The 24,875-nt window shown below is 40.1% G+C and overlaps 1 protein-coding gene across 1 annotated transcript in view; it reads left to right on the forward strand.

Moving 5' to 3' along the window:
• Positions 1-24,128, forward strand: part of LOC136885922 (farnesol dehydrogenase) — a 39,146-nt gene extending 15,018 nt beyond the window's left edge. Inside the window, exons 4-6 of the mRNA XM_067158616.2 lie at positions 1,523-1,649; positions 15,850-15,996; positions 23,733-24,128. Of these exons, the coding sequence (XP_067014717.2) occupies positions 1,523-1,649; positions 15,850-15,996; positions 23,733-23,774 (316 nt within the window). The 3' untranslated portion in view covers positions 23,775-24,128. The remainder of the gene's footprint in view (positions 1-1,522; positions 1,650-15,849; positions 15,997-23,732) is intronic.
• Positions 24,129-24,875: the final 747 nt, after the last annotated feature.

Consider the following 24,875-nt stretch of genomic DNA (forward strand, 5'->3'; position numbering starts at 1 on the left):
CGTAGTTTAATTGTTGATACGTCATATTAGAAACTAATTGAAGTTGGTACCACGAACTAATTGCACTGACATCCTCAATGACAAATGAACATTAAACAGCGGTTCTACGCTGGTCAGCCTTTACGGGAGTTGTACCCTTGTTAAAAAATCAAATGAATGTATATTTCATGTCAAATACGAACAATATGACAATAACAACAACCCAACAACATACTAGATCTCGATTCCGTTCCAGTGCGATTCATCATAGATAAATATCCCATGTTTAGCTGTCAATCTATCTCATGACGTATGTTCATCAAACATAATATGTTTGGTCGTCCGCTATGTTTGTTCCAATCAAATCAAATGAAATCAAATCAAATCAAATCAAATCAAATCAAATCAAATCAAATCAAATCAAATCAAATCAAATCAAATCAAATCAAATCAAATCAAATCAAATCAAATCAAATCAAATCAAATCAAATCAAATCAAATCAAATCAAATCGAATCAAATCAAATCAAATCAAATCAAATCAAATCAAATTACTACTGATCTGCATTTAGGGCAGTCGCCCAGGTGGCAGATTCCCTATCTGTTGTTTTCCTAGCCTTTTCTTAAATGATCGCAAAGAAATTGGAAAATTATTGAACATTTCCCTTGGTAAGTTATTCCAATCCCTAACTCCCCTTCCTGTAAATGAACATTTTTCCCCAATTTGTCCTCTTGAATTCCAACTTGGTGAAAGGTCTTTATATGTCCATTGTGTTAAGGAATTTATTGTTAAGATGATGGTTTTTATTATCACATTATATATATCATTAATATTATGTATGGATAATATGGATAATAAAACAACTATTTAATTACTTTTGGAAAAGTAAAACAAAAAATAATTGGTTTAAAGAAGTTCAGAATGATTTAGAAGAGTTGAATATTACAAAGAAGCAAATTGAAAATAGGGAAGAAAAAAGGATTCTCAAGAACAAACAAATAAGATTGTCATTAAAAACTGTACAACACAAACAATATGTCATATCTGATGAAGAAAGGGCAGCCAGGTCAGCCAGAATGAAGAGGTTTTGGGAAAGGAAGAAGATGATGCAAGCTAAATCTTCAGTTAATTCCTTGTTAACGTAAATGTATTTGGGTTTTAAGTGCTTCAATGTGGGCGTAAACTATGTAAATAAAAAATAAATAAATAAATAAATTATGTATGGCTTGCTAACACAAACATGTCTGTAGGGAAGGTAGGGGAATGTGGAATGAGGGGACAACTCTGTACAGCATAGAGAGTGATGTGCTACGTGGCTGTTGTCTGTTTGTCTTTACATTTGTTATTAAAACAATGCGTATAGTTAAAAGTGATTTGGTAGGATCTGAGGATATTCTTGTACAACGAAACGTGTCATTCTGATAATAATTTACAGATGTTTTATAGTGTTCAAAGTCTTATATTTCGTGTTTCAACAGACTGAAAAATGTTTTATATTACGATAATTCGTAACGTGTTTATGTACAGTATAAATCCCTTACAGCATTGGTGGACACCAGGTGCGAAGACACGATAGCGCCATGTACTGCGCTACCAAGCACGCTGTGATGGCTCTCACAGAAGGACTGAGGAAGGACTTCGTGGAACACAAGAGTAACATGAAAGTGTCGGTAAGTGTCCTCAATATTATCAAGTTTCATTTTGACAAGTGAGCACAAAACTTGAGTGAGATCTTGTACAAAAGACTCCGCGTCAAACTTTGTAAACCACGTCCCGTGTTATGGCCTTCAGTAATAAAATATGGGCCGATTGCGGAAACGGTGTCTACGGTTAAACAATGCCTAAGCATGGCTGCCGCATTGCAGAGACGTTATTTATCACTTAGGCCCGGTTTCACAGTTTGAGTTTAAGCCGAAGCTTTAGTAAGCCACGCACGCCGCTTAAGCAAGGCTTACTCTTTGGCTTAAACACTACGAGTTTCACAGTAGGGGGACCATGTGCAGCTTTACTAAGCTGAACATCTCCGAAGTTGGTAATGCTTGCGCATGCGCAGTGATTCAATTCTCATCTTTGTTTACATCCGTAGCCTATGATTGATTGACTTGTAGGTTATACATCGTTTCTAGAGGGCAAACGGTTGTAAATAGGTATATACCATCGCGGACTTTTTTGTAGAGGTTTCTATGCTCTACAATTCGTACACTTACACTTGGGGTCTATCGTTGATGGTTCACGCAGCGTAAGCCAAGAAAGCAAGTGACCGACCGACATTTTTGTCTCTTGAGCCTCGAAATATATTCAGAAATATAAGTTATTTATTAATGTTATTGGTTTTACGTCCCACTAACTATGAATTTGAGCACCTTCACCACAGGACTGAGACAGGATCGAACCTACCAAGTTGGGCTATAAGAGGGCCAGCGCTCTACCATCTGATCTGAATCCTTAGCTTAAACCTCAGTTTCATACAGCTTAAGCCAGTCACAGATAAGCTCGGCTTACCACTTGCACTCCCCACTGTGAAACTCGTCCAGAGTTTAAGCTCCCGCTTAAGCCCGATCCAAGGCTTAAGCGTATACTGTGAAACCGGGCCTTAGAGGCTGTCTAAAACCGATGTTCAACCGGCCATGTTTAAACACTACCGAGAACACTGTTTAACTTCAAATGAGACGAGTGAATCACAATCGGAGGTTATGTACCATAAAACATGTAATTTGTATTGTCATGTTGAGACGATTCCGGAAAGAAAGGTTAGTCCGACGGCCTCTCTGTGTGTCGCCCGCTGCGAATTCGCAGCAATTCATTTGAAATGTACGGGGAGGAAGAGCTTAAAATTAGATTTCACTTTCCAAGAGACTTGTTTCTTCAGACTGACAAAGGGACAGTCCGGAATACAATTCTTGGCAACCGATATACTATTTTATTATACATGGGCTAATTTCCGTGGAATTATAGTACACTTCGACTAGATACATGTCAGAATTACTTGTCCCAATCAACAGAGGGCTGTCACATATATCAACCGGGAGGGATTCACTTGTATTTACTGTCAAGTAAACACACATAATGCTGTGAAAGTGCTACATTCAATATGTCAGCAAATATGGAAAACCCAGCAGTGGCCAAAAGATTGGAAAAACTCAGTGTTCATCCCAATTCCAAAGAAGGGCAGCGCTAAAGAATGTTCAAACTACCGAACAATCGCACTTATATCGCATGCTAGTAAGGTTATGCTCAAGATCCTGCAAAATAGGCTTCGGCAGTATGTAGATCGAGAACTACCTGAAGAACAAGCCGGTTTCCGCAAAGGCAGAGGAACCAGAGATCAAATTGCTAATATTCGCTGGATTATGGAGAAAGCAAGAGAATTCCAGAAAGACCTATACTTATGCTTTATTGACTATGCTCAAGCCTTTGACTGTGTCGACCACAATAAATTGTGGCAAGTACTCAAGACTATGGGAGTACCAGATCATCTTATTTGCCTTATGAGAAATCTCTACTCTGATCAGGAAGCTACGATGAGAACCCTGTATGGAACAACTGAATGGGTCAAGATTGAGAAAGGTGTACGTCAAGGCTGCATATTGTCACCTTACTTATTCAACTTATATGCAGAGTATGTGATGAGGAATGCCAAATTAGATGAAACAGAAACTGGAGCTAAAATTTGTGGAATACATATAAATAACCTTAGATATGCTGATGACACCACCCTGTTGGCAGAAAGTGAAGAACAACTTAAGTATCTACTAATGAAGGTGAAAGAAGAAAGTGCAAAAGCTGGACTAAGGTTGAATGTCAAGAAAACAAAGATCATGGCAACTAAACCTATCACCTCCTGGCATATAAATGGTGAAACAATGGAGGTTGTTCCTAGTTTCATCTACTTGGGCTCCAAAATAACTGCTGATGGCGATTGCAGCCATGAAATTAAGAGACGCTTGCTCCTTGGGAGGAAGGCAATGGCCAACCTTGATAACGTTTTCAAGAGTAGAGACGTAACTTTAAGAACGAAGATTCGTATAGTGAAGGCTATGGTCTTCCCAGTAGCAATGTACGGAAGCGAAACCTGGACAGTAAGAAAGGCTGAGCGCCGAAGAATAGATGCATTTGAACTATGGTGTTGGAGAAAACTCCTTAGAGTTCCGTGGACTGCGAAGAGATCTAATAAGTCCATATTACAGGAAATCAACCCAGGCTGTTCACTGGAAGGTCAAATACTCAGGCAAAAACTAAAGTACTTCGGTCAGATCATGAGAAAACATGATTCATTGGAAAAGACCTTAATGCTGGGGAAGACTGATGGTAACAGGAGAAGAGGGCGACAACGGATGAGGTGGATTGATGACATCAAGGAAGCCACGGCTCTCAATTTAGAAAGACTTCGGAAAATAGTATACGACAGGAAGAAATGGCGCACTTTGGTCTATGGGGTCACGGAGAGTCGAAAGCGACTAAACGACTAACAACAAACACACATAATAGTCAAAACTAAAAAGTAGGTTGTATGTGGTTTTTAAATGTATAATCGTCGCGCTAATTCAGATAAGTTTTCGACTACTATGAGATAGGAAAAGGCGAGTGATGGTGATGGTGGTGATTATTGTTTAAAGATGAGGACTGGGGAAGAAAAGCCGTGGCCATAATAAGAGCCCTAGTATTTGCCTGGTGTAAAAATAGGGAAACTACGGAAAACAATCTTCAGGGCTGCCGATGAGCGTACAACACATTCAGTTACATATTACTGTTGATTCATCTTCCCTTCGTCGAAGCTACCGTATTTACGAGTAGATTAGACTCACTGTAACAACGCTATAATCCAGGGCCTCTCAGGGTGCATGCGCGTGGTGCATGCACTGTGCACGGTGCAAAAGACCACTTGGCTTGGTTGACCAGAGTGCAGACCCCCCACTCCTCGATTTGGAGCAATAGCGCTAACTCTCTCTTTCCTCACGCCTGTCTCGCTCGCTCCGCCTGTCTCCCTCTCCCCCACTTGCGCCGTAGCGCTCCAAATCCGGGCTGAGTTGAGCCGAGTATAGCCGAGTAGAGCCGACCATAGCCGAGTAGCCCAGAGACGAAGCGTTGATCCGAGCCGTACCGAGCGGCACCGATGCACAGTGCACGAAGCTATTGCGCCTCGCTCTGCACGCGTGAGATTTTGGGCGTTTGAGAGGCCCCGCTATAATGAAAGCTACACTTCCTCGTACGGTGGCGTGTCGCTTTAGTGTCGATAATATTGTGAGAATTAATGTCCACCGAAAGCGATACTCTTATCTGTGGGCAAGTCAAGCTCATGCTCAGCCAAATTTGAGTAATGTGTAGGAAGACAAACAGCTGACTGGCGTTCGGCATGAGCACCGAAGAATTTCATTGGTTGCGACAAGCAAAGAGTTACATGAAAGATACTTCTATCCGCATTTTCAAACCAATATTGAAACTTTAAACGATGTCTAGGTAAACACCGACTGAACATTGTTTCTGTAATCGGTCCTCCAGAGTCTTTAGGCACGCGTGATGCTAGTCCTACGGTGATCTTACCAAGTGCAGCCGCGGTAGCCGAGTGGAATTATGGAATATTAACATCTGAGAGATACAGTAAAATAAGACCTGCAGAAAATTTTTGAATGATTATTTTAATTATCCAGTCTGTATAAAAATTCCATGAAATAGCAGTAAATAATAGGACTCCAAATTTCTTATGAAAAGACTAAGGACCGATTACAGAAACTATGACTTTTTTAACCTTAGACAACGTCTACGTAAACAACGTCTAAATCGAGCATGATCTTCCATTGCACAAACAATGTTCAGCCGATGTTTAACTAAACATCGTTTAAAGTTTCAATATTGGTTTGAAAATGGGGATGGAAGTATCTTCCATGCAACTTTTTGCTTGTCGCAACCAATGAAATACGTCGGCGCGCGCGTCGAACGCCAGTCAGCTGTTTGTCTTCCTACACATTACTCAAATTTGGCTGAGCATGACTTGCCCACAGATAAGAGTATCGCTTTCGGTGGACATTAATTCTCACAATATTATCGACACTAAAGCGACACGCCACCGTATGGGGAAGTGTAGCTTTGATTATAGCGTTGTTACAGTGAGTGTAATCTACTCGTAAATACGGTACCGTAGTTTCGACGAAGGGAAGATGAAGCAATAGTAATGGGTAACCCAGTGTATTGTACGGGCCATACAGATGTAGCTTGCATCCTGGAGACCGTAGGTTCGAAACGCATCATCGGCAGCCCTATTTTTACACCAGGCAAATACTAGGGCTGTTATTATGGCCTCGGCTCTTTTTCCCCAGTACTCTTCTTTAAACAATAATCACCACCATCACCACCACTTGCCTTTTCCTATCTGATAGTTGCCGAAAATGTACACGATTAAGTACGAGTATATGGTATGTAAGGGTTATTCTGCCCGAAGGCAGGTCCGAACCTCCGCAGAGGTGTTTCTGAGCCGGAGTTTACGTATGGTAGGGTGGCCAGTTCTTTTCCGCTCCTCCATTCCCTTACCCCCACCAACAGCGCGTGGCAACCCATCCAACTCCTGACCACGCCCAATGTTGCTTAACTTCGGAGATTTGACGGGTTCCGGTGTTTCAACACGGCTACGGCCGTTGGCACGAGTATATATATATAAACCACATGCAAGCTACTTTTTTAGTTTTCACTATTATGTGTGTTTACTTGGCAGTAAGTATAAGTGAATCACTGCCGGTTGATGTATGTGACAGCCCTCAGACGATTAGGACAAGTAATTCTAATATGTATGTAGTCGAAGTGACCTATGAAATTACCCCATTTATGTATATAATAAAATATATCAGTTGCCAAGAATTGTATTCAAGTTGACAGTTACGGGACTGTCCCTTTGTCAGTCTTAAGAAACAAGTCTCTTGAAAAGCGAAACCTTATTTTAAGATCTATCTCCCCGTACATGTCAAATGAACTGCTACGATTTAGCAGCGAGCGACCCACAGAGAGGCCGTCGGACTAACCTTTCTTCCCGGAATCGTCTCAACATGATAAAACAAATTACATGTTTCATGGTACATAACCTCTGATTGTGATTCACTCGTCCCATTTGAGGTTAAACAGTGCTCTCGGCAGTGTTTAAACATGGCCGGTTGAACATTGGTTTTATACAGTGTCCAAGTGATAAATAACGTCTCTGCAATGCGGCAGCCATACTTAGGCATTGTTCAACAGTAGACATCGTTTAAACACCGTTTTTGCAATCGGCCCTAAGTGTACGGAAGGGACTAGATCAGGTTTCAACAGTCAATCGTTAATCACCAAATATGGAATTATCGCTCAAGTAGACAAATTTAAGTATCCAGGCCAAATTATTGAACCACCAGTGTTAAATCAGCAAGCTGATAAAGAAAGAACTGGAAAACTTCAAACAGCATACAAAATTACCTGGAACAGAGACAATGAAAGAACTATATTAATGAAAGGCAAAATTGCGACATTATAACACAGTAGTTAAAACAGAAACACTGTATCCATCTGAAACTGTTATAATTGGTGGCAGATCTCGAATATAAATGATTGAAAAACAAGAAAGGAAAATCCTCCGAAAAATCTTAGGACCAAAATGCATAAATGTAATTTAGATGAAAAAGAAATCACATGAAATCTAACAAGTTACAGAAAAAAATCACAGATACCATCAGGAAGCGGCGAATACAATTTTATTGTCACTTCTACAGAATGGATAATAACAGGCTCACAAAGAAAATTTTAAACTTAGCCTTATCAACGGTAATTCACAATAATTGTTTGTTTGTTTGTTTGTTTGTTTGTTTGTTTGTTTGTTTGTTTGTTTGTTTGTTATTTTGTTCAACCCTTGTCCTGTTTCTCTACAGGGTCGGGAATGAGGTGAGATGAATCTGTCGTGGGGGGTTTTTTTATGACCGGATGCCTTTCCTGACCTCAAATGCATCAGAGGAGTTAAAGAGATGAAATGAATGACGTGATTTATGATAATAGGAAGGGAAAGAGTAAAACCCGGTGCCAGCACATAGCCTACTAGTGTCGGATAGCACCAAGATGTCTGCTCAGGGCTTAATGTGCGAATCCGACGTACGAATCACCATCAACAGCGTCACATGTCCTCACTCCATATGAGCACTGAGAGAGGTTTCGGACTGAATCCAGGTTTCCGACACGCAATCTAGCAAAAAAAAAAGGCCTTTTACAAGTTGTTGTACGTCGCACCGACACAGATAGGTCTTATGGCGCAATGGAATAGGAAAGGCCTAGGAGTGGGAAAGAAGGGGTCGTGGCCTTAATTAAGATACAGCCTCAGCACTCGCCTGGTGTGAAAATGGGAAACCACGGAAAACCATCTTCAGGGCTATCGACCAAACTGGCGTGAAACGGGTTCGAATCCCTTATCTCCTGAATGCAAGCTCACAGCTGCGCGACCCTAACTGCACGGCCAACTCACTCGGTGTTAGCTTCTTCTTATTCTTATTCTTATTCTCTTTTTCTGGTGTTGTCTCCCACAGAAGATTGCGACCTCCATGCAGTGTCTTTGCGTTTGCTGTACGCAGGTGTCGAACCACTGACATTTGTTGTTGCTCTTCCGAAACTTCCCCTCGCGCGTCTCAACGTCCCTGCGACACTGACTCCGCGGAATAGAATTCTAGTTTTCAAACTACTCTCTCCTTCTGCAAGTGTAATGGACTAGTATAACTTGGAAACAATTCTCTAACCCATGGGTAAATAATGGAAATATCTATTATTATTATTATTATTATTATTATTATTATTATTATTATTATTATTATTATTTATGTCCGGACTTTATTTGGTATAAATCATGATCGTATTATTTGTGAGGTTATGTCATGAAACATCTGCTGTATATATATTAATATGAGTTTATTTAGTGTAGCAACACCTAACTAATAGTACATACATACATACATACATACATACATATCTTTATTGCCCACCCTAGTGTACACCATCGGCTTACAGGCAATAAAGACAGACAGAGCGAAACAAAGGAAAACAAGCAATAATAACAACTACATATCTCTTAAAACTACTTAACTACATTTACTACCTCTACATCTACTCAGTATCATCCCACACGTACGCGGATAGCCAGCACACATGCAGGACGATACCGCACTACTAACTACCCAAAGCCCAACCCCTGACTACCACCTAAAAAAAAAAAAATTAGACTGGTCGCTGCAACAGCCCTGGCATGGAACACACGCCCACCAACCCGTCTACAGCAGCCACCAGCCTTGCCACGTGAGAACTGGTCTCGTATCTCACCGACCCTCGCTGACAAACACTGCGTTCCTTTCCTTATCATATGTTACAAGCCACCCTGGCTGAAACCAGACCCAACAGGTGGCCTGCAACACACTTCCGCTATGTACGTCACACATACTCTTGTCCCTTGTCAGCACACTACCTTCCCTATCCTTTTCATTTCCGTGCGGACATGCTCAAGTCTATCTTCTTTGGAGTGGGGTCAAGTCCCCCACCCCTCCCTCTTCCCTTGATACGTCACCCACACCTCTCACGCACTACTCCCGCTATTTACATCTCACCTTATAAAAACTTAAGACTTAAACATCAGCTAACAACCATTTAAAATCCCTCATCAACACACCTAAAACAATTAACACTTTTTTTTTTTACACAGACAAACTTTTTTCATTCGAAGTCCATTAGTTTACTCAGTCTTCTCCACCTACCGCACCACACTTCATATATCAAACCGACTCACCTTATTAAGCTTCAGACTTAAACATCAACTAACAATCATTTTATATCGCACTTAAAACAATTTGACTTTTTTTTTTTTAACATTTCACTTACACACAAACAAACAGTTTCCATTCCAAATCCATTAGTTCACTCCGTCTTCTCAGTCTACAACACCTCAATTACATCAAACTGTTAGATCCCATATCTTCCATCCTATTAAACTTAATACATAAACATCAAGAATCCCTCAATTTTTACACCCCTCATCAAGGCATCTACACCATTTAAATTCTTTTTAAAAGAATTTTTTTTGACCTACTTTCATAATTTCCATACTGCCAACATTTTCTCCTTAACTACATTCCCACTTAATCTATCACAATTCTATCACATATACCTTCTTTATACTCCCTCCTCACACAAATACACTTAAACAATCCATTTTTTTTTCACTCCTCATTTACACACCAACAGACAGTACTCCATTCCAAGTCCATTAGTTCACTCAGTCAACTCGTTTTTTTTTAACCTAAGCTTTACACTACCCTCAAACCTACTCAACCTCCCTTTTTCTCAACGCTTACCTAATTTTCTCAGGCTTTCCCTTTGCCCCAGGCGGATCACCTTTCCACAGGGCAAGGTGTTCTCCCCCTTTCCCCTAACACTACAGCCCCCTCTTCTGATATCATGATTACCATGATACCCTTCCCGCATTTGCTCAGGGCGGATATCCATTCCTCTGAGCAGAATGCCTTCCCCCTTTCTCCCTCAGCACGAACCACATTATCTGCACAACCCCTGTTACTCCCTCAATTTCTTTATAAATATAGCTCTGGCCACATTTAAGAATTTCGCTATATTCGTTCCTTTCTCCCACTCTCTACATAACCAAGATGTTATCTTATAGCTTTCCCCTACCATATGCAGCTCCTTCTTACTTAGTAGTTTGATCTTTATCTCCGCCAAAGGTCGGCATTGATTAAAAATATGCAGGTCCTCCCACTTCTCTCCACATAACACACATCTATCCCTATTCTCACTACCAACCCACCCCCTATTCCTCGGAAGACCCAATACCCACCAATACAAACCTCTCTTATCCCTTCTACCCTCAAACTCCGTTTTCGGGTTTATTACTTCCACCAATTTATTTAATACTGATAAAGAGACTCTCTCTCTACATTCCTCTATTAAGCTCTGTCTTTCAATATCTAGTAGTCTTCCCTTTATCCTTTCCCATACCCATTTATTCCTACCATCCCCCCAGACCTCTCCATATACCCCCAAACCAATCTTTTGTAACCATTTTTTGCACTTATTCACCCAGTAACCTTCATTCGTCATACCTTTCTGAAAATTAAACGTTTCTTGTACTAACGCCCCACCCTTCCCTTCCTCCAATCTCATCCAGTACTTGAACACCCTCTTAGCAATTTCAACCTCTATCGATTCTTTACAGACTAATCTGGCCCCGGCATTGGCTGTACAATTCGGTAGGTCCATCATGATCTTGCTAAATTTCGCCACCACCTGGTTTAGTTCACTCCTGCCTTCCTCCATTCCCCATACTTCAACCCCACATAGCATTTTGCCCATTACCAGTGATTTAAACACCGTTTTCTGAATTTTGTATTTAACGTCTGGAAATTTCTTTTCTAATGCTCCTACTACAGCAAGCGCTCCTCTTCCTTTAAGTTTTGCCTTCTTACACTGATTTTTCCAAGAAGCATTCTTACTAATTATTACACCTAGGTACTCAATTTTCCCCCCTGGTTTAATTTCTTCCTGCTCAAGCCTCCAGACTTCCTTATTCTTTCTCCCACCCCTTTTCCTACACACCATTATCTGAGTCTTTCTTACATTTACTCTAAGAGACCATTTCCTAGTATATTCAACTACCTTGTCCAACCCTTTTTGCAAGCCATTTGCCGTCAAAGCCAAAATCAATAGGTCATCCGCGAATAGCAACCCCGGAACCTCCATTTTCCCTACCCAAGGGCATTGCCATGCGTCTCCACCATGACCCTCTAAAATATTATTTATAAATAATATAAATAATATCGGGGATAGCTTACAACCCTGTCTCACCCCGCTTTTTGACTCAAAACACTTACTCAACCTTCCATCCTGCAATTTAATCATCACAAACACTTCCTCATAAATAGTTTCAATTGCCACCCTCATTTTTTTCGACATTCCAACCTCCCCTAATCTCAAAAATAGCGCCTCCCTACTGACCGTATCAAAGGCTTTTTCTAAATCAATCGCTGCTATAAATAATTTACACCCTGCTATCCTCACATACTTTGTAATCAAAGTGTCCAGAATCCAAACATTATCAACTGTATTACATCCTTTCCTAAATCCATTTTGGAACTCAGATATCCTACCGTACTGTTCCGCCCAATTTGTTATCCTATTCGCCAAAACCCCTGTGTACACCTTTGATAGCGAGTCTAGGAGTGTAATTCCTCTATAGTTGTTTGGATCACTACTAGCTCCTTTATTTTTATAAATAGGGCATAATACCCCCTTCCTCCATTCTCTAGGAAATTTCCCCGTTTCCAGCAACCTATTAAAGAATTTCACAATCCCTCTCAACATCGGTTCATTTGCCCCTACCTCTTTCCATACACTATTGGAAATACCATTCACACCTCCTGCAGCCTTGGGTCTAGCATTTTTTAATACTGTAATTACCTCCTGGCTTGTTATCTCCCCATCCAATATTGTAATGCCTATTTCCAGTTCCCTTCCAATTTGTGACTTGTCTATTTCTCTACCCAATTTCCTCTCCCCTTCTAAAAGCCTTTTAAAATGCCTAACCCACTTGTTTTCTCCTATTTTATCCCCCTTCCCCTCCGGTTTCGTTCTTCTAATCTTGTTTATTGACTCCCAAATTCTCTCAAATTTCTTCTCTCTACAATATATATTTATTTTTTCAGCTTCCGCCTCCTTCCATTCTCTTTTCTTCTCATTCAATACCTCCTTATATTCCCTTCTCAATTTACAATATTCCTTCCTTTTTTCTTGCACACCCTCCTTCCTAAACTCCGCTAGGGCTCTCATTACAACCTCACGTTTTCTCGTACAGTCTTCATCAAACCATCCATTCATTTTATTCTTTTTTCCCTCTACCCTTCTCCTCACTTTCTCCCCCACCCTCCATACAGGGAGCTCAATTAATTTTAGCACGTTATCCATATCATTCCCTTCTACCGCCCTTTCAATTCCTACCCTTAATATATCTCCCTCCTCTTTCAAATGCCGTCTTAATTTCTCTTTAGTATTATCATCCCATACATACTTCCATCCTCCATTCCTATACCTCTCCTTACTTTCCTCCACCTTTCCCTTCTCATCAGCGACCAACGTTCTCAATTTTATTTTGATAGGCATATGTTCTGTCAACCCATATTCTAACACCTCAAAACTTATTATTCTCCTTAACGCTATCTCTGAGCTTATTCCTATGTCCACCACACTCCCTCCATTTGTTGTAATATACGTCAAATCTCCCACACTATCCCCCTTCATCCACCCATTTAAAATAAATAAATGTTCTAGAGCACATAACTCTAATAACCTTTCTCCATAACTATTTACAACATTATCCTTACTCTTCCTTTGCAGTACCCCGTCTACTTTTACTTCTTTCTCGTATACCGGTACTCTATTGCTCACTCTCGCATTCCAATCCCCCAATAAAATCATCCCATCTTCTACATACATTCCTTTAATTGTGTTTATCCCTTCAATCAGTTCGTCAAAAAATGTTTATTTGCATACACTGAATCGCTCGGATGGTTATAAAGCAGTGCCAGACAAATTGCTTCCGCTGCCCCCTTCCCCATTTTTACTCTCAACCACACTACCCCTTCTACCCTAGTCTGTAACGTCTCCACCCATTCAGCTATCTCATTTCTTATTAAAACTACTATGCCCCCTGGGTTTCGGCCCCTCTTCCCTATTTTTTTCCTTAACACGTTAACTACTCTATAACCGTCCCATGTAATTTCAACCCCCTTCCCTAACCACGTCTCTACTAGAGCAATAATCTCAAAATCTTTCACTAAATCCACAATTTCCTTATTCCCTAACTTCCCCATCAACCCCTCAATATTCAGCATCCCTATCACCATATCTAGTTATTTATTTCCTCCCCCTCCCTCCCTATACTTCTGCATTTCACCACTTCCCCCCTTACTTCTCGTAATTCTTCCTTTTGGCTCCACCCCACCCCTCTCATTCTTCTCACCCCCATCCTTCCCCTTTTCCGTGCCAGAGCCTTTTTTCCCACCCCATAGATCTTTTAAGCTTAAGGATCTCGCCTTATTTAACGCCTGCTTTCTCTCCAGGTTTATTTCTGCATTATTCCTATTCGGGGAGGTTGAGTCACTACCCTGACTCCTTTCCCTTCCCGTCACCTCTTCACTACCTGTATCCACTTCACTTCGGTCTAGTGTCCTACTTGTTGATTCACCCCTTCCTGGCTGTTCTGACTCACCAAGGACTCTGCTGTCTTCGCTACCTACCCGCTGACACCGCAGTCCCCTCTTCTCTCTTCCTTCTCCGTACTGATGTCGCCGTGCTCTCGATTTCTGCAACTCATTTCCTCCTCACAATTTTCCATCCTCAGCAGTTCCTCCTGTGTCCACGATCGCGACCAATTTCTGCCTGAAGTAATCAGACACCTCCCCACCATCTTGACTCGCAATCCCTGCGCTCTAGCACGCCACATATGCCGCTTATAGACATCCGACCGCATCCTGTCTTCTTTCTCTATCTCAGCCTTCAAATAAATGTTCGATCCTTTCAAATTTCCAGCATTCCTCAGAAGTATATCAGCCATCAGGGTTGATATTAATCTTAACTTCACCGGCCTATGTCCCTTGTTCCTTCCCACTCTATATATATCATCTATATCAACTTCAGAAAAGTTTATCTTCATTTTGTTCGAAACTATGTCCACCACTTTCAATACTAATTCCACTTTTGATTCTGTTCCTTCCTCAGGTACACCATACACAAACACATTTTTTCTTGCTGATTCGTTCCTCGCTAACCTCACTTCTCTCTTCATTGCTGTTAATTCCTCTTCCAGTAGCACCACCTTCTTTTTCAAGCTCCCTACCTCATCTTCTATCTCCGCTAACTTGTCATTTACACCTCCAATTTCTTCTTTTATAAAACTTTTTAAGTCCTTCATCTCCTTCATTTGGGTTGCCTGGTGTTCCTGCATCATTTCCTTAATTTCTTCTCCTTTGCTTGCTTCCTTCACCACTCTCTTGATCTCTTCAAGCTCCTCCCAGCCGAACGGTCCCTGGTTTGGACCCGGATTTTTTCTATACCTCCTACCACCAGCAGCGTCGCAATAACCGTCGCACACAACATAATCTCCAACAGTCCTTTATAACCACTATTTTCTCTTCCTCTCTCAACTCCACCTTCCTTCCAACACTGCCTTGCACCATGCCATCTTCCAATTCTTAGCCTGTATTGCTGTATCGTTATTCCCATATTGCGCACCTCAGCTCATTCACACGTCCGCACTTCCCGATGTCTCGCTCGTGACTGTTCTAACTAATAGTACATAATTTATTATTACCTGCACGTATGATGTATAAATCCAACGCAATGGTATGCAGCACACGATAATAGGCCAGAACAACGTATCTTTGGAACTAGAGAGTTACAGACAGTTTATTTCATTGAAAATAGGTTATTGGGGACTGTCGACATTACGAGAAAACATGTTGTGTCATATTCTTCTAGAAGCCTAGCCAGGGAATGTATATAAAAAGACAATCTTGAGGGTTGAGTGGAGTTGTTTTAGTGAGACTAATGAGAGCAAATCGTTAATCGAGAATGAGAATTTCTTACGTTGGTAGTTGGTTGACATGCAAGTGTTGCAGTCTCCAGTCTTCTTCTGCTTCTTCGTAGCAGTGTTTTGTTCATGATGGCAGTTCATTGGCTTGTGTGTGTATAATGTGTAAATAATTTGTAAATAAAACCGTGTACACAACTTACAGCATTTCGTGTGTGCGTCTTTGTGGCTACAACAGTGTATCTTGCATTTTCTTTGTATGAGAGTAATTTCTATCCATGTTATTTCAGTGCGTGAGCCCTGGAGTTGTGAGAACTGAATTCTTGAAAAATCTCCCTAAGTACAATACCGAGGAATTTCATAAGTTGCCTGGCCTCTACTCAGAAGATGTTGGTGAAGCTATACTTTACGCTCTTGGAACACCTCCTCATGTGCAGGTAATTGCAAATGTTTAACACATTAATAATTAGTATTTTGATTTTAAAATCCTCACACTTCATGAATTAGAATGTTTTGCAAAGGAAATCACGGGTTTGTTTTCAGATTATACATGAAAATTATTTCATGCCGTTGTGGGAGGGAGGGGGCAAAATGAAACTGGCCCAGAGAACCGTCCATCACAGAAAATGCTGGGAACCGTCATTTCGATGCACCAATTGGTTGCTGTCACATATCTTCGAGTACGTCATTGTGTCATTACGTCTGAGTGATTGAGAGGTGCAGATGTGTTTAGTGACCATTTGAATGCAACACAAAATGGTGCTCACGATAAAACAGCGCAGGTTCATAGCTGAACAGTTTAAGTTTGGAAGTGTTTTGGTAAAACTTCCAGCAAAATCTGCAGTGCAAAACTTATTGCCAAAATGGCGTGAAACGGAATATCCACTTTGTATATAAAATTATTAACAAATCACTGCAACAAAAACAGATTTCCTGAATTGTGGAGGATAGCAAGAGTGTGTCCAATTCACAAAGATGGTAATACTGAAACATTATATAATTATAGACCAATGCCAATACTATCAGTCTCATGCAAAGTGTTTGAGTATATACTTTACTGTAATATCTATTAACATGTTGAGAACATCATAGATCACAATATGGCTTTATGCAAGGGAGATGATGATGATGATGATGATGATGATGATGATGATGCTTGTTGTTTAAAGGGGCCTAACGCAAGGGAGATCAACGAATTCAAATTTAGTAAACTTTACAAATTATGTGTCATCTATTTTAGATCAAGAGGACAACTCGATGTCATTTACACGAACATGACAAAAACATTCGAGAGGATTGATTAACATAAACTTCTAAACAAGCTTCACAGCTTTGGATTTAGCCCAGACCTGATTGAATCCTTTAACTCCTACTTCAGGAATAAATTTAATTTTGTTTGTATCAAAAGGGTAGCTTTATCCATATACAGGGTAACTTTAGCCATAAACAAGGTTCAAAATTAGGTCCACTGTTGTTGATTCTGTTTGTTAATGATATTGGTTCTCTATTGACGAATTCTAAGTTTCAGTTATATGCCGATGACATGACAATATATAGGCTGATTTCGTCAAACCAGGGTTACGAAAAATTACAACAAGACCTCACAGCACTTGTTGAATGGGAAAAACACAATTCCTTTCAGTTCATTTCAGAAATGTGAATCAATAATCTGTACTAGAAAAGACAACCACAAATCCATTCTTATGAAATGAATAGTATTAGCCTAAAACAAGTAGAAGAAAAGAAGGATTTAGGAGTAATATTTTATAGTAAACTTGTGTTCAATATGCACATAAATAACGCCGTAAATACGGCCTATAAGAACCTAGAATTTCTAATGAGAAACGCAAACAAATTCAGGCATATCAAAGCCTTAATACAGGTATACAATTCGCTAGTTAGAACAGTGACGGAAAATGCATCTACAGTCTGGAATCCATCATGTAATAAACATATAAAAGAATTAGAAAATGTTCAAGCCAAATTTCTAAGATATTTGTATTTCTGCATCTATAAAACTGATGCAAAATATGTGCCATATAATGACTTCATAACAAATTTAGGTATAGATAAGTTGCATACTAGGATAACATTAACAAATGTAAAACAGCTACATAGAATTCTAAAAGGTAAAGGTAATAAGTAACAGAAATAATTTAACTTTCTTTATTAAAAGGTCAAACACAAATCACCGTATGAATTCACCATTAAACAGAATAAGAAAATGTCAAACATGGACATATTTCACGAGGAGAATTTCCTCTTAAGGTCAGTCAGAAGGAAACAGATAGAAGATATAGGCCTAAATTAAATAGAGTACCACACTTGTATACCACGAACAGTTTAGTCCTCAGATTAATTTAGATTAACAATGCATATTTTATGAGAAATTAGAATACTAAGTTGAAACACACACTTACAACTGTCCATAGTTCGTAAGTATAGTTAGGTTTTATATTTTAATTTTTATTGTATATTATTTACAAAATAAGAAATAAGAAATGGAGATGTTTTGTAAGTGGGCAGAAATGCCTGTTGAACAATGTATGTATGTATGTATGTATGTATGTATGTATGTATGTATGTATGTATGTATGTATGTATGTATGTATGTATGTATGTATGTATGTATGTATGTATGTATGTATGTATGTATGTATGTATGTATGTATGTATGTATGTATGTATGTATGTATGTATGTATGTATGTATGTATGTATGTATGTATGTATGTATGTATGTTCAGTCCGTCAGCGATTCCGCTGGTGGGATCCTCAACAGCTCTGCCATCAGCTGTCATAGATGGCCTAGACATCACTGAAAAGGCGTACTAGGGAAATGAGGAGTGAGGTAGTTTCCCGTTGCTTTCCTCACCGAGCCAGAGTTGCTATTACACATCAGTCTGCCAAGCTCACTCGAAATGCATACACCAACCGACCCTATGAGCAACCTTTTCACACCATTCATAGCAGGGACTGGCTGTATAATGATTGGCATTACTAGCATCGCTCATACTTCAGTCACTTTCATATTGTCAAAGCCAAGGATAAGACAGAGACAGATCTATGAAAGTGACAAAATTGCTCTAGCCTATACCAGAAGACATAGTGCACTGTAAACACTAGGTCCTGCCAGCAAACGCATTGTTGAACAATACATCAAATAAAAAATAAAATAAATAAATATCCGAGGATATGAAAAACGCTGGAATTAAAATAGATACGATAGAAAACATAACATGTTTCAGAGAAGTAACACTAAAGGCAGGATTTCAGGAGAGAAAGGAATTAACAAATGGAAGAAAATGGACTCAAGAGGAAAAAGAACAATATTCTCAAAATGAAGGAAGTTTGGAAACGAAGAAAGTTAAATGCAAAAAAAGTAACCAGAGTTGATTTATCGTACCCACAAAAGGGGGTTATTCAAATAATAATAATAATAATAATAATAATAATAATAATAATAATAATAATAATAATAATAATAATAATAATAATAATAATAATAAATAACAATCCGAAAAGAGTTAGTACACCAGAAAACATTGCTCTAGTGAAGGAAATCCTGGAACGAAGTCCGACGAAATCTCAACGGCGTTTATCTGTACAAGTGGGAGTTAAGTGATCGCAGTGTCTGTTGAGTTGTAACGTTCAAATGATAACTATGTCTTTCTTAACAACACTTTATTACTGCAACATACAAAAAAGGGAAATCTACAAGCATAAAACTTCACTTAGTTACTAGTCTGTCCGTTATGTGTCATTTGCTTGTACATTCAAACCTCAACATCCTCCCCACCCTGGTCAATTTCGAGAGGAATCGCCAGTTGCACCGGTCGGCTGACTCTTGAACCATCTGGCAGACGCAGGATGGCTGTCCTCACTCGGCCGTCTCTCCCCTGAAGGACTTCGTCGACTCGGGCTCTTTTCCACATATGGCTACGCAGGACGTCTTCTTGTAAGAGGGCAACATCTCCTACTCGAAGTCTCGGATGTTTACCGGTTGGAGACCTGACCTCATGGTAGTTCCGCAGCTGAAGGAGGTATTCCTTTTTCCACCTTCGCCAAAAGTCTTCAACCATTTTCATCTTCGTGCGAAATTCCCTTGTAAGGTCTTTCTTATTTACTGGTTCAGGTCCAACTGGAATGGTCGTGAGTTTCTCGCCGTTGAGGAAATGTGAGGGTGTTAACACTTCAGAGTTACTTTCGTCTTGAACATTGGGACGTGAATTCAGGGTGGCTTCAGTGCTGATTAGAACTGTGCGGAGACCCTCTTCATCGACCTGTGAGCGACCTAGGACCTTTCTAAAGGTAATCGCCCACTGCAGGGAACCGCGCCGCGCCGCGCGGAACAAGCTTGTGGAACATTCCACGGGCCATTTTCCGAGACTTCGCCCATACAGCACACCTCACCGCGCCGCGCCGCCTCTCTCCAGTTGGGGAACTGCAGCTCACACAGAAATATGAGTTCCATTTCCGAGGAGGACTTATTATTTGCGGTTGCGATACTTGCAAATGAGGAAGAAGAAAAACGCGAAAGAAAAGTTTGGGCCCACAACATTTATGAGAAAATGGAAACGTACGGAGAGTTTCACCATTTATTTCCTGATCTACTAAAGGACCGAAGTAAATTTTCCCACTACTTTCGCATGTCCCAAGAAACCTAGTTAAGCCGTGTGTACCGAGCTCGAGAGCTGCAGTCGCTTAAGAGCGGCCAATATCCAGTGTTCGGGAGATAGTAGGTTCGAACCCCACTGTCGGCAGCCCTGAAAAGGGTTTTCTGTGGTTTCCCATTTTCACACCAGGCAAATGCTGGGGCTGTACCTTAATTAAGGCCACGGCCGCTTCCTTCCCACTCCTAGCCCTTTCCTGTCCCATCGTCGCCATAAGACCTATCTGTGTCGATGCGACGTAAAGCAACTAGCAAATAAAAGAGCCGTATGTAGAGCGAGAAAATATCACCTTTCGCCGAGAAAGGCGTACAGTGCACAATACCACTAACCGCGTGAAGGTACGAGCGTGCTGGCACTAGTCGAGGACTCACGAAGACTGCCGAAACGGCACGAAACCACATTCTTTCCATTAATCCTTCCTTCTACCCTCGCCCATACAAGCGCGCCGAAAGGAAAAAGTTCCCTTCCAGAAACCTGGGGGCTTCTGGTGCGGAAATTCCACAAGCTTGTTCCGCGCGGCGCGGCGCGGCGCGGTGTAGTGGGCGATTACCTTAAGGCAGCGCTTAGTGGAGCCAATCATTCTCTTCCACCATCGCACCAATATGTTGAGTTGTAACGTGCAAATGATAACTATGTTTTTCTTACAACACTTTATTACTACAACATACAAAAAAAAAAAAAAGTGGGGGAATCTACAAGCGTAAAACTCCACTGTCTGTCCGGTATGTGTCATTTGCTTGTACATTCAAACCTCAACAGTGACGAAACATAGTCAAAAAAGATTTGCATCTGTATCCTTACTGTTGTGCCTGCGATAAAGCGTCCAGACGAACCTTCTGAGTTCTGGTGGTGTTTTCTGAGTGAAGTGGAGTCAGGACTTTCAGATGCTCAGTTTTTTTATTTCTTCAAATGAGGCCATTTCCAGCATCTTGTATGATGTTCATGAACAAGAGTCAGTTGTATTGTAAATACTTCCCGGGTCAGTTTGATTTTGCTCACATGGAATCTGAGGCAGGAATACATCACCGCATTCGGGATTTAAGGTGACGGGGGATTGATGCATCTATCTATGCTAACGGAGGGCCATTTTGAACATTTCATTGAACAAAGAGTTTCATGTGGTATACTGGCACGTTCTGTTCCCGTGATTAATGTAGAGTTGTAGAAAAAGAGTTCTAACATGGAAACAATTGGGCCGATTGCAGAAACGATGACAAGTTTTAAGCCTTAGACAACGTCTACTTAAACAACACCTCGTAAGTTTCGTACTGTCTTCCGTTGCATAAACAATGTTGAGCCGGTGTTTAACTAGACATCGTTTAAAGTTTCAATATTGGTTCGAAAATGGAGACAGAAATATCTTTCATGCAACTCTTTGCGTGCCGCAACCAATTAAACTCGTCGGTGCGTGCGCCGAACGCTAGTCAGCTGTCGTCTTCCTATTATACACATTATTCAAACATGCCTAAGCACGAGCATGACTTGCCCACAGATAAGAATATCGCTTTCGATGGAAATAAAATCTCAGAATAAATATTATTGACACTAAAACGACGCGCCACTGTACAAGGAAGTGTAGTGTTGTTACGGTGAGTGTATTCTACTCGTAAATAGCTTCGCCGAAGGAAATATGAAACAACAGTACTGTGTAACCGAATTGAGTTCATAGGTTCGAAACGCATCATCGACAACCCTGAACATTGTTTTCCGTAGTTTCCTTATTTTGACATTAGGCAAATACTAGGGCTGCCTTTGTTGGCAGGTCCTAGGACTGTGTCTTCTGGTATGGGCTAGAGCAATTTTGTTACTTTCATTGATCTGTCTCTTTCTTATCCTTGGCTTTGACAATATGAAAGTGACTGAGGTATGAGCGATGCTAGCAATGCCATTCCTTCTGCAGCCAGTCCAGTGAATATGTTGCTCGTAGGGTCGGTTGGTGCATGTATTTGAGTGAGCTTGGCAGACTGATATGTAATAGCAACTTCTGGCTCGATGATGAAAGCAACGGGAAACTATCTCACTCCTCATTTACTTAGTACACCTCTTCACTTATGCCTAGGCCGTGTATGACAGCTGAGGGTGGAGCTGTTGAGGATCCAAACAACCTTAGGGCTGAAGACTGAACATACACACATAAATACTAGGGCTGCTATTATGGCCACAGCTCTTCTTCTCTAGTCCTCCTCTTTAAACAATAATCACCACCATCACTACCACTTGCCTGTTCCTATCTCATAGTTGCCGAAAACATATCTGAATTAGTGCAACGATTATAAAAAGAACATATACAACCTACTTTTTAGTTGTCACTATTATGTGTGCTTACTTGGCAGTAAATATAAGTGAATCCCTTCCTGTTGATGTACAGTCCTCTGACGATTGAGATAAGTAATTCTGACATCTATGTAGTCCGAGTGACCTATAATTTCATGGAAATTATCTCATGCATTACAAAATATATCGGTTGCCAAGAATTGTATTCCAGTTGACAGCTACCGGACTGTCCCTTTGTCAGTCTCAAAAAACAAGGCTCTTAAATAGCGAAATGTATTTTAAGCTCTACGTACCTGTGAATTTCAAATGAATTGCTGCTATTTCGCAGCAGACGACCGACAGAGAGGCCGACGGACTAACCTTTCTTCCCAGAATTGTCTTAACATGATAATACAAATTACATGTTTCATGATACATAACCTCCCATTTGAGGTTAAACGGTGCTCTCGGCAGTTTTTAAACATGGACGGTTGAACATCGGTTTTAGACAGTGTCTAAGTGATAAATAACGTCTCTGCAATGCAACATGCATACTTAGACATTATTTAACTGTAGACATATTACATTCTTCTTTTACGTGTGAGAAATGTCCTGAAAGTGTTGTTGTATCTCGATGTTAAACCCTGTATAATATGGGTGAAGTTTACTAGCAAATATTACACAAATTTAATGTGACATGAACACTTAATGTGTGTATATCTATGATAAGAATTCAGCCCGAAGACTGGTATAGAACAGGTGGCAACGAAGACAGGAGGATACCCGCAATGAGGAGAAAAAGACTGTGTTAGAAATGAACTCGATTGGTGAACCTGTCGTTGATGGAGTCGTGTAAGATTAATGGAGGAGGATAGATTGCCTAGGACAGTAATAAACTAGACCACGGAGGCTAACAAAAGCCGACAAAATGATCAAGGCAACCATGGTTAGACTCAAAGGTTTGGAACTAGACGAGGCCCTATAGCTATTTGCAAATAGAGAATTCAAAAGGCAAATAGTTCATTCACACAGGCTTGCTAACTGAATGTTAAAAGGCATAATAATCTATAATGAAGGTGCATTTATTTCTTTATTTCTTTATGTCTTTATTTATTTATTTATTTATTTATTTATTTATTTATTTATTTATTTATTATTTATTTATTTATTTATTTATTTATTTATTTATTTATTTATTTATTTATTTATTTATTTATTTATTTACAGTATTCTCTCTTATAATTTCAGATTCACGAGATTATCATCAAACCTGTCGGAGAACTCTTTTGAAATTTCTTGAACGAGTAATTCCATGAAACAATGAATCATTCTATAACCTCACGGAACTTGAGGACACAGCATAATACACAATTTTCGTTTGGTTCTCAATCAAGTTTTGAAATAACTTATCAGCTTATGTATACAGAGAAGTAACTTTTATTTTGGGGAAACTTTTGTCAAAATAATCCATAAGACTTACTTTTGTGTAAAATAAGGAATGTGTAATAATTCGTCCTTCAAGATCAAGATACAGTACATCATAAAACCTGTAATTCCCCAATTTCATCAAATTTAAATTCGCAGACTTTTTGGAATTACTTGCAGAATTTTATATTGAAGAAATATAATAAATTTACTCTGTTAGTTTTGAATTACTAATTTCTTATCTTATTTCCGGTGACATCTTTCTCCCACCAATACTGATTTTAGTATTCAGGAGTCAGATGCACGTCTTAACAAACATGACGAGGAGAATTTTGATGAATCTGAAATACTTGCCATTAAGTCAGCCATCACGTACGGCAATCAATACTGATCTGCATTTAGGGCAGTCGCCAGGTGGCAGATTCCCTATCTGTTGCTCTCCAAGCCTTTTCCGAAATGATTTCAAAGAAATTGGAAATTTATTGAACATCTTCCTTGGTAAGTTATTCCAATCCCTAACTCCCCTTCCTATAAATGAATATTCGCCCCAGTTTGTCCTCTTGAATTCCAACTTTATCTTCATATTGTGATCTTTCCTACTTTTATAAACGCCATTCAAACGTATTCGTCTACTAATGTCATTCCACGCCATCTCTCCGCTGACAGCTCGGAACATACCACTTAGTCGAGCAGCTCTTCTTCTTTCTCTCAATTCTTCCCAACCCAAACATTGCAACATTTTTGTAACGCTACTCTTTTGTCGGAAATCACTCAGAACAAATCGAGCTGCTTTTCTTTGGATTTTTTCCAGTTCTTGAATCAGGTAATCCTGGTGAGGGTCCCATACACTGGAACCATACTCTAGTTGGGGTCTTACCAGAGACTTATATGCACTCTCCTTTACATCCTTACTACAACCCCTAAACACCCTCATAACCATGTGCAGAGATCGGTACCCTTTATTTA

This window comes from Anabrus simplex, chromosome X (genome assembly GCF_040414725.1).
Source record: "Anabrus simplex isolate iqAnaSimp1 chromosome X, ASM4041472v1, whole genome shotgun sequence".
NCBI classification, from domain to species: Eukaryota; Metazoa; Arthropoda; class Insecta; order Orthoptera; family Tettigoniidae; genus Anabrus; species Anabrus simplex.